The 11,529-nt window shown below is 35.6% G+C and overlaps 1 protein-coding gene across 2 annotated transcripts; it reads left to right on the forward strand.

Moving 5' to 3' along the window:
* Positions 1–358: 358 nt before the first annotated feature.
* LOC122006247 (guanine nucleotide-binding protein subunit gamma 2-like) lies at positions 359–10,759 on the forward strand. Of its 2 annotated transcripts, XM_042561674.1 has the most exons (4): positions 386–738; positions 10,161–10,213; positions 10,298–10,342; positions 10,442–10,759. In XM_042561674.1, exons 1-4 carry the CDS (start codon positions 592–594, stop codon positions 10,545–10,547), a joined length of 351 nt encoding a protein of 116 aa, XP_042417608.1. In that variant the 5' UTR covers positions 386–591; the 3' UTR covers positions 10,548–10,759. The 2 variants fall into 2 exon arrangements, with proteins under 2 accessions (XP_042417607.1, XP_042417608.1); XM_042561673.1 differs by lacking the exon at positions 10,298–10,342 and having other exon boundaries at positions 359–738; positions 10,161–10,214; positions 10,450–10,759.
* Positions 10,760–11,529: the final 770 nt, after the last annotated feature.

An 11,529-nucleotide genomic window follows, 5' to 3' on the forward strand; every position in this document is an offset into this window, starting at 1 on the left:
CTTAAAGAACTCTTCTAATCCATGCACATAGGAGAATTTGTTGGCTAAAAAAATAGATAATAAAACCTATATAGTTAAATTTATCTAATTAAATTAATTTAATACTAATATTAATAAAAGAATAATTATTTTTGAAATAAAAATACTTATTTTTTTTTATAAATTTAGTATGCTTGTCTATGATTAAATACTAAACTAATTATTTATAAAAACATACGAAGTAAAATAATTATTTTTATTAGTAAAATAGACCACTGATAATATTATTTGATTTCTTGACAATATTAAAAAAAAAACACTGCAAATAAAGCAAACTGTTATTTTTGGGCAGTTTCTCAAATCACCCCCGAATACTGATGTGAAGACTGAAGACTCCTTTTTTCCACGCCGTTTCTCTCCGTATTGTTGTTTTCCTCCTTTTTCGACAACCACGGGCCACGGCTTTACCTGCCCTTTTCTCCCATTCTTCTCCATCATTCCCTCCTCCTCCTCCTTTTACTTCTGCTACTTTTTATTTTTTTTTTCTAAAGCTCGATCAATTGATCGATCTATTGAATTAAGGGCGCATCCGAAGGAGGTTTGAGAGGTAAGATGGCGGTCAACGGCGAAGGTGAGGGTCCGGAGGCGCGACCTCCGCCACCGTCTATGCCTCAGCCGACTCGCACAGGCGACTTCTTGGGGAAGCACCGGTTGTCGGCGGCCATCGCCCGGCTCAATCAAGAGATCCAGTTCCTTGAGGTCCTCCTCTTTGCCTTTAGTTGCATGTCCTTGTCTTGCCGTTTTCAGATCTACTAATTATATCATTATTGGTTCTCTTTAATTTCTGATGTACATATTGATTATTAATCCTGATACTGCTTGGATCATGATTTCTCAAGTTGCGTGAGATCTGTTAAAAGGAGTAAGTTTAGTTTTTTATTTTTTATTTAAGACGAAAGAGGCACTTCTTGAATTTAAATATATGGCTGTTATGTTATCATGATCTCACATCGTTTAACTAGAGCATTTATTAGTTGCTTAAGTACATGACAATACCATCTTAAAACATCAGCCGAAGTTTCCTCTCAATAAGCATAATCTCAACTTTCTGTCTACTATTTGAATTTTTTATCCTACGTATCTTTGTGTGTCCGCACATCCACCTTAACATCCTCATCTCATCTTCTACTCGTGTGTTCGCTTTATAATCCAACATTCAATTCCATATAGCATAATAAGTCTAACCATCATTTTGTAAAACTTCTCTTTAACCTTTAAAAGTTTCTTATGATCATAAAGAATTTATGATACTCTTCTTTATTTTAAACATCCTACTTGTATCCTATGTAAAACATGTGTATTTCAATTTGATACTCTCCATTATTTCAATCATTCTACTTGTATCCTATCATTTTGCAAAAACGATCAAACATTTTTTATTTTCAATATTAGATTGAATAACTTTGTAAGTCATTCAATACTCTATTTCTCTAAGCATTTTGATACCTCTATTGGAATATCATCAATCCAATCGCTTTTCCATTATATATATCCCATTTAACGTTTGTTCTTTTTCTAAAATTTAAATTTTCTCCTGGATTCATCTTTAATGCATTTTATTTGTGTAATATCCCTTGTTTTCCTCTTTTTCGCTTTGTCTATTCTATAAATGCCTCTTTCCTCTTTTTTTTTAAATTTTTTTTTATATCAAGTTATCGATAGAAGTGTTTGAAAGCTTTATTTTTAGCTTCACTCAATTCTTTCTTGGCCTCTTTCTTATTTATTCTATACTTTTCTAAGTTTTCTTCATTTTTACAAATATATAATAACTTATACAATGATCATTTTTCTATAATTTTTATATGTATTTCCTCATTCCACCACTAACATTCTTTATTTGGTGGTGCTCATCCTCTTGACTCACCGAGTATTCTCTTAGAAATAGTTTTCAAATTTGATGTCATCTTATCCCATGCCATATTCGAGTTGCCATGTTTTTTTTTAATTCCTAATACTTGTGCTCCTATCCTCTTCTTAAGCATACTTTGCTTTCTTTCTTTCAACTTCCACTACTTAGTCCTAAAAGTCATGCATGTTTTCCTTCTACTGATACTATGCTTGAGGTGCGTATGTTATTAACCTATGTTGGTGGTTAAATTTTCTCTAGGGACGACCTTGTAATCTTTATAAATTTTTCTATTCCTCTTCTAACTATAAGAAAATCAATTTACGACTTATTGTTCCTATTTTTTTAACATTACTAGGTGTTTCTCTCTCTTTTTTAAAAGCATATTAGCATTATGAATTCATATGATATTATGAAATCCAATATAGTTTGTCTTTTTTTATTTCTTATTCCAAATCTGTAGCTCCCATGCACACCACCTATCATATTTCATATTTCTCACTCTTATATACCTTTTAGATTTCCTCCTATTAAAATCATCTTTTTTGTTAGAAGTTTTTATACTACCTCAACTAATTTTTTCTAAACTCGTTTGGCGTCTTCATCTAATCCTACTTGAGGCACATGCACATTAATATTTTCTTTTGCTTCTACTATCTTGAGATCTATAATTCTATCTTCTTCCTAACTACTACTACGTTGTCCCTTGATGAATTATCCACTATAATACCTATTCCATTTATTATTTCTCTCTCTCCTCTTGAAAATCTAAGTTCTTTATTATCGTTAACTTCTCCCCTATCCATTTTATCTTTTATTAATACAAAATATTACTTCTTTCAATCATTGTATTTACTACCTCTATTACATTGTTAGTAAGTGTTCTTATGTTCCATGTTCCAAATTAAAATAATAAGTATTCCTATAATGTCTGTTCTTATCCAACCTAAGGTATAAGAATTCTTGTATATTTAATACTATACCCAAGTTCTTGTAGAGATATAATCGTCTTTGTTGAGACGTTGCAATTGAACCTTGCAACGTGTTTTTTTTTTTTTTGAGAAAACCTATCATGCGCAATAATTTGATGGGCAGAGTTGTGTTACGCTGGTTGACAACATAATGCAACCCTCATTTATTCGGCCATGGCAAGATTATTTTCCATGGGGGAAGTTATGTTAAGTGACTTATATTAGGTGACTTATATGCTATCAAATTTGAGGTCATTAGATGTTCGAGTTTATTATGTTCTTTATTTAGTCTACTAGATATTCTCGTCTAGTGCACTCTTCATTTATTTTATTTATGTATAAGCGACCCCACGAAGGGGAGCTTGACACAATGGTAAAGTTGCCTCTGTGTGACTTTGTGGTCATGGGTTCAAGTTGCAGAAACAACCTCTTGTAATGCAAAGTAAAGCTGCGTACAATAGACTCATCTTAAAGACCAACATCATCTAAATACAAAAAGAAGGCATATCTATGTATTCGTGGTTTTTATCTTAATGACCAACACCTTTTAAATATAAAAAGAAGACACATGTATGGATTTATTAGTTTATCTGGTATTTGTTCATTGTGCTATGCATTGTCATTGAAAGTGTTTTGGTCAGATAGTAATGATAGTTAAAGAATCCAATCAAAAAAATTTGGCATGGGTTTACAAGGAGACTCATGCCAAAGGAAACTAAACTAGAGTTGTGAAGATGAGAAAAGACGATCTCAGAAATATCCAGTTGAAGTCAGTTGAACTGACAGAGCTCTCATGTTGGAGTTGCTGCAGTAGTTCCATAAGAAGTAAAGTTGAGCAGAGTGTTGGTACTTCTTTGATCCAACAATCTAACTCCTTCCCCTATCAACAAGGGTGAGTATTTGTAAGGTTGTTGCCCCAACGTGATCTTCATAGACTCTTTTCTTGAACAACTCAGATATGACATTTAGAATGATCTCTTGCATAGCATCTCCTTTATTATAACAAAATTTGAGGCCTTGAGCAATAAAATTTTAGTATATTCTCTTCCCTTCTCTTTAGTAGTATTCCATTTACTACTATACTATTATCACATCCATCTAATACTTACACTCAACTTTGGTGACCAATAAAATGCTACTTCCCAAACTGACTGTATATACAATTTCCTTACGATTTTCATAGGGAGCCTTTGGCACTTTCTTGCTAACTTGTAGAGAGCATTAGGCTTCCTATTATCCTCTTTGGCTATGTGCTCAATTGTGAAATCACTATATCGCTCTAGCAATTTCTTCATTTTATCAAAACATGTAATTATCTTGATTCCTTGGCTCTAAATTCTCCATTAACTTGCAGGCTTATTTGAGTGAGGCACTGCTAGACATCCACTTATGGTCGCATACTGGTCATGCTGAATTCAATACCTAGCTAATTAAAGTCCGAATCATGTTCAAGTTAATAGATCAGGTTAAACCAATTTTGCAAAATAGACAAACCACAAGGACTTCTCCTTGACTTAGTAGTTATTCCTTGCATCCTTATTTAGTTTTCAGTTCTTTGACCCTTATCTGTGGACTCCATTGTTTCTATCTGGTTAATTGATGTGACCTTCAATGTCTCTAACAAATTCTAGCTCTGAGTTGAATTCAAACTACATTTACCCATGTTGTGGTAGGGAAATTCATGGCTAAATGGTATGAAGACACTACTTTCCTCAACTTGTTTAGAGTCAGCTTTTCGAGAATCATGTTCTATGTGGGAGGTTTACCACAAAAGACTGCCCTGATGATTAAAAAATGTTCCTCACTATGGCCATATCTAGTTCCATGGTCAATAGGGTTCAAACTATGCTAATAGCAAATGTAGTCATGTCCAGTGTTTAAAATCTCGTGTCGTACCGCCTAATACGAGTGAAACATTTCATTTCGACCAACACTTGCATGCCTCGAGGCCGCGACCGCCATAGAGGTGTCGCGTAGGCCCCTCCATTGCCGTGGAGGCATCGTGTAGGCCTAACAAACACCACGGAGGCGTCACGTGGATCCCTGTTCGGGTCCCGCCGTCGCCGCGGACGAGTTGCCTAGCCCCCGCTGCTACCGCAGAGGTCTTGCACAAGCCTCGCGGTCGCTGGAGGCATGGAACAAGTCGCGGGCGAAGGAAGTAACTTAGGTTTAACTTAGAGTTTAATTAAATAACCCATGTTAATATTTTCAATCAACTCCTAGTTATAATAGAGATAATTTAAATATTCTTAATTAAACTCTAATAACATTATTCTATTAATTTAATATATATATATATAATTTTTTAAAAATATTTTATTTTTAAAATATTTAGATTATTTTTTTAGTTAATATATTTTATATTTAAAAAAATATTGAAACTATATCGGCATGATATGATACTAAAATCGTATCATTCCAGTTTGGAATCGAAACTTAGGCATGAGTCGTGATTTTAAATGACGGTGACAAGCTCTACATCCATCTTTATTATTATGTAGCCCGCCCGCTGAAATATGTTATAGTAGAGCATATGTTCAATCTAGTGCCAATCAACACTCCTAACTAAATAATTTGGCGGTTGAGATAAATTGTTAGAGAATTCTCATGATCTAGATTAATGTTGATGGCCTCAACATCTGAGAATAGCAATTCCAAGAATACTCATGCTCAGGTTGCAAGGATCGCATGGAGCCTTATTCTAGGTGAAAGACTTGCCCCAAGCTCAAAGTTACACTCCATAGCTAGCCTTTTAATGCTTGTATCAAATTAACAGCGGATGAGCTCCTACTTCGAGACTCTGTTGAGGTGCTGCTTTTTGTTCCTCCTTTGGAATACTTTGATTATACCCTATTCAAGCATCAAATTATTGTGCTTGAATTCATGTTGATATTGTCAATGCTGAGCCCTATAGTATATATGCAAAATCCACTTGATTTGTTGAGGCTCTAGAAGAATGTGTTTAATCTTCAATTTTAATTTGAATATCAGCATGATCAAAGAAAGGAGAGCCTTGGCGCAATGGTAAAGTTGCTGCCATGTGATATGGTGGTCACAGGTTTGAGTTACAGAAACAATCTCTTGCAAATCAGAGTAAGATTGCGTATAATAGACCCTTTACCGGGACCCGCATTAGTAAGAGCTTCGTGCATTGAGCTGTCTTTTTTTTTAACTAGCATGATCAAAGGTGTCCTAGAGAAGTCTTCCATCTTTCTATCGTCGGTGACCTTCAACAGTCAACCTGCCTTGGCAATCATAAGGCTTTTTGTTCCTGGGGAATCTGTTCTTTAGTGTTGCCTATTCACCTCTCTTATGAGAAACATTTTGTCTATCACTCTTGCTGTTGTTGCATACTCATTAGCTCGATCCAATATCTCTCCAAAGGTCTTCCTTGGGTTGCAAGGTTCCCATAATAGGATTGTAGTAATTGAGAACAACTCTAAGGCAGTGATCAATGTTCTAGGATGGAAGTCATCAACCTAGCAATCTATTCTTACAAATTTATTGCCATGCTCTGGTAAAGTTCTGGCTTTCCCTTTCCTTATATTTATCAAACTATATGCATCCTGGTTATCTATTTGTTCCCTATGAAATAGGCCTTAAATCATTGGGTGAGCTCCTCACAGCTAATCTTCTTGTAGACACTCAGAGAAAACCATTTGTGTTACATTTTTCAAAGTGATTGAGAATATTCAATGCATTAAAGTGCTTGAGATCCAATTCAAGGACATCTGGGCCCAAAGACAACATATATACCCTGATGAGCTTTATTTTTCATCATAAGATTCCATTTATGGAATTTTAAAATTCATTGGGGTGTGTTCTTGGATCTTTAACTTCTAATGTAATGGGTATTTGCTACTCACTTTTCTTTCTTACATCTACTGTTTTATACCTCCTTGAAATACCTCTTCCAGATCGACTAAACTTTTAACCTTCCCATTGTGCTTTTATTCTCTAGGTCAACTTCATAACTTCTCTTTCTTGCAACTTAATTTCTATTATCTTTTTGCTCCCTATGCAAGCCAGGTTTTTTGAAGGCATTCATAATTGCTGTATCCTGGCATTTAAGCCTCTTTAGTTACACTAATATGCTCACAGTTTGCTTTCATATTCTTGACGTAAAACTTGCCTTATCATGAATTGCTAAACTTTAGCATGCTGCCATTTGCCACCATGGGAATAAATTTTGATGCATCCTAGTAGCCTAGTAAGGGAGTTAGGCCACATATCTGTAGGTGTTTTTCTTTGTCGATTGAGGATTTTCCTTACCCCATGCTCCTCCTGCATGCTAGTTTTTCTAAAGTGGGACATCATCACTTGATAATTGTTGTGTCCAGGCAGTCCAAGCCTCTTTGGATGCACTAATATGCTCATAGTTTGCCATCTCTGCAGTCTGCTTGATGTAAAAACTTGCCTTATTATGAATTACAAAACCTTGGCATGTCATCAGCCTCACAAGGGAATCAATTTTGAGACATCCTAGTAGACTAGTAAAGGGTGTTAGGCTACACATCCCTGGGTGTTTTTTGTCAATTCAAAATTTTCCTTACCCCATCATTGTATTCCCACAAATGACTTCAAACTATTATGGTAAATTAGATATGCCCATTCAAAAGGAACTAGAATTAAGTCTAGAAGAATAGGCTGTCATAGAAACTCCATATTAAGTCATTAATTTAGCGAAAGCTCCTTCTTACGGAGCATCTATAGTAACTTTTTGTAGAATAATTTAGTGGAATCTGAGTGGTCCTTTGATTCAAGAGTCTAACGTCTTCCCCTATTCACAAGGGATATGGAGTGCCACAGGTTAGTCACTATTGTCATTTGTCAGGGCTTCCTACTTCTTTTCCTCTAGCAGTGTGAGTCTCTATGCATCTTCACTACCCTCGTTTTCCTTTATCTGCCAAAGATGATATTAATGAGCCAAATCGAGTGAAGGTGCTAGGCATGCCTGCTGTCTCTACAGAATCAATTTAACCTTCATGAAAAATAATGACTCTCAGACTAAATTTACCATGGGTTTTCACCTTCCATTATAACTTCGTGGTGGTTTTCCTATTCATCATAATACATATATATACACATTTATGTGATTCTAGATCCATGTTTAGATTTATGGAAAATTGAAGGAAAATAGTTCGTAATCATTTGGAAAGATTATGTAGCTACATTAATTGGAGAATTCTGTCCTTTGTGTTAGTGTAGAGAGCACCAGACGATCGAACATGAGTTTTGATTATGACAAAGAGTTTAAAAGTTAAGATGTCTTGTGATCTAACAAGTGTGATTGAGTTTGTAGGAAAGTTTTAAGTGTTCTTAGGCAAAAGTCCTAGTGGATTCTAGGCAGGTGAAAAACCCTAGGGGAGGTAACCCTAGGTTCTAGAAAGTCCTAGCTGCCGTTAGACAATTAAGTCCTAATCCAGGGGACTGGGCGAAGTCTTGGCGGGTTAAGGACTTTGGGCGAAATCCTAGAGTCGAAGAGTCTAACTGAAAATCCTAGGGGTTGCGGACACTAGGTGGAAGTCTGGACGGGTCGTGGAGCGGACGTTCAGAATGAAGTCCTTGAGTCTCAGACGCTAAGCAAAAGTCCAGACGGTATGGAGGACCGGTCTCGCAAAAGGTAAACTCTCTTTAGAGGAGTAGGTGAGGACGCGTTCTCCGAAGAGGGAACAGTAGGCGCCGATCCGATCTAGAGTTTTAGCGAAACTCAAAGTTAGGACCGAACAGTCCCAAGCTGTCAAAACTTATCTTTACATATTATCTTTCTTTTATTCTAACTCTGTTTTGGTCGACCGAACGTCTAGATCGGTTGACCAAACCCCAGAGATCATATCAGCTTATGGCTAAGTTTCGACCAAGGATCTGTCGACCGAACGTCGGGTTCAGTCGACTGATCAGTGGATAAGAAGCGGGTTGATCGGGTCGGGTTGATCGTACCAGATAAGCAGAGGAGCAACGGTGGATCGGTTGTCCGAATGGCGGGATCGGTCGATCGAACGAAGACTCATCCGAAGCGGCAAAATCTGGACGGAAAAATGGATCGATTCAGGCAGGATCGGTCGACCGATCCGGGGGATCTGTCGACCGATCAAAGTCGATTCAAACCTGATCCCGAGATCAATGGATCTGGATCAGGTTTAGGTTGTCTATAAAAGGAGGTCTCGACCCAACACTTCAGAACAACGAATTTCAAGCATCTTCAACTTCTGCGCATTGCTTCGAAAAGATCTCTACGACGCCAAAACTCTACTCCGACGACGACTACGCAAAATCTCCAACTTTCCAAGTCGTCGGTATTCTTAAGTTACTTATATTCAAAGTGTAATCATTCTTGTAACTTTCTGAATTTATAGTGGTTGCCCAATGTAAAAAGCGATCAACAATCGTGAGCCTTGGAGTAGGAGTAGGAGTCGTCACAGGCTCCGAACCAAGTAAAAGAAACGTATTAGCATTGTTTTACTTTTCTTTCTTTATTCCGCTGCGTTTATCTCCGATTGTTTTAAAAACGTACGAAATAACCACGGTGAATCTCGATCCTACACTTTGATTGCATGATAAATGCACATATGTAGGTGTTGAATTTGCTTCTTGCTTTACAAGAGGAGACAATCCAATGATTCCGGAAAATAAAAAGAGAATAGAATAATGTTCATTACTTTAAATAAAATTTAATATCAATTTGTTTTCTTAACTATCTTATTTGAAGAGGCATACCTTGCTCTCCCTCTGTTATTCGACTTGCAATTTGCATTGAACAAAATAGAAGACTAGCTCATTTCCACTCTTGGGATGATATTTTGCCCAATGGGTTTTTAGTTTTTACTTGTGAAAATCTTTGGAGAAGGGATTCAAATGATTTAACAGTTGAGATTTCTGATAACGAAGACCTTCCTGGAGCCGGGGATCTGAAAGTAGCATTTCACCTATTATTTTACCTTGTAATTGTAGTCTATAGCACGCAGACCAGCCATATATTATGTTTCTTATTGTTAACTGTTAAGTGTAGATTCGCCTGGAATATTTAAGCTGTTTTAGAGCTGATTTACCCTTAATAACACATGATGGAGTGCTAAAAATATCCATTTTATGTGTTGACCAGATTTCTTCAAACATTCCTATAATAGTATATCATAATTCACAAAAAAGAGGAAACCCCCAAAATCAGACTGTTAACACTGTTGGGACAGAGTAGCTAAGACTGCATCAAACTAGACTGCAGTTTAATGATGTGATATTCTGCCTATCTTCAAAAGTAATCAAAAGGACTGAATCTTAAAGTGATTATACCCGTGTGGATGCAGAAGGAGCTAAATGAACTTGAGACAATGGAGACTTCTGCTGAAGCATGCAAGGAGTTAAGTGTTATGGTTTTTATATCGTAACATTTTCTCATCTTGTGAATGTCTATTAATGACTATTTCATTTATGGAATCTGCAGAGTTTTCTTGAGCACAGAAGGCAAATCTGATGCTCTTCTTCCTGTGTGAGTTTTATGTAGCAATGATATGATCATTGTATTTTCGAACACGCACTTTTTAGGACAGCATTTTGATCATCTGTTATGCTTACTGCCTTCTACCAGTACTCCAGGCCCCGAGAATCCTACATGGCACCGATGGTTCCAAAGAGTTCGTAGTTCCCATAGTCGTAAATGGTGGACGAGCAAAGGTTCTTCTGATATCTCTTAGTACAGGTGTTATCCTTGCTGATGACTTGATGAGCAAAACATATTGGCGTTATAATTTGAAGTGTTTCCAAAGGGTAATTAGTTTCTTGTTGATTAATCATTTTACCACCTTCAAGCAGGAGCTGCAATTGAGATATTGTGCATGTTGTTTGAAAAAAAAAGCTAATTATTGTTAATACCAAGTCATTTTTGTTATGACAATGTCATTTCGTAGACACTTGGTTCTTTGTGGTTCAAAATATGATTATGCATTCATAATGCATCTTCTTGCTTTAGAAATACTATCAGAAAGACTGAAGTGGAGGTATGTTCAACTGGTACAATTAGTTTCTTTTTACTACTAATGCTATTAACTTCCAACTCACTTCCCATTTGCCAAGCTGAGGGGAATTATGAAGTATAATTAGGGATGAATAAAAATTCGGTAAAATTGAATTAACTGAACCAAACTGATCCAGCAATTAAGTTTGGTTAATTTGATTTTTATTTTTTAAAAAAAATTGGATCGATTTTCAGTTATTTCGGTTTAATTTTAGTTTTAAAATTCATAATTTGATTAAATTAAATAAATATTAATTTGATTATTTTTTAAATTTTAAAATATAATTAATTAAATAAAATCTAAATTGGATTAATTTGGTCAAAAATCAAATTAATTGATATTTAATCGATTTAGTTTTTTAGGAAAATTCTATCGGTTTGAAATTTTTTAAATTTGTTCGGTTTTTTATTCTTGGTTCTGTGTTATCCCTAGTATAGTTGCCTTCTTGATAAATGCATATGGTTTAAAATTGAATTGATTAAATCGAAATTGGAAATTAAACAAATCAAGCTGATAAAATATTAGTAATTTTGGCCAAAAATTAACTTAACTAACTTTCCAATATATAATCCGATTTCTATTATTTTAACTCCATTTTAAGCTTCTACAACCAATCCACTACAAAGGGAACAAATCATCTCCTTGTGCTCGTTCACCTCCA

This window comes from Zingiber officinale, chromosome 7B, assembly GCF_018446385.1.
Source record: "Zingiber officinale cultivar Zhangliang chromosome 7B, Zo_v1.1, whole genome shotgun sequence".
Classification (NCBI taxonomy): domain Eukaryota; kingdom Viridiplantae; phylum Streptophyta; class Magnoliopsida; order Zingiberales; family Zingiberaceae; genus Zingiber; species Zingiber officinale.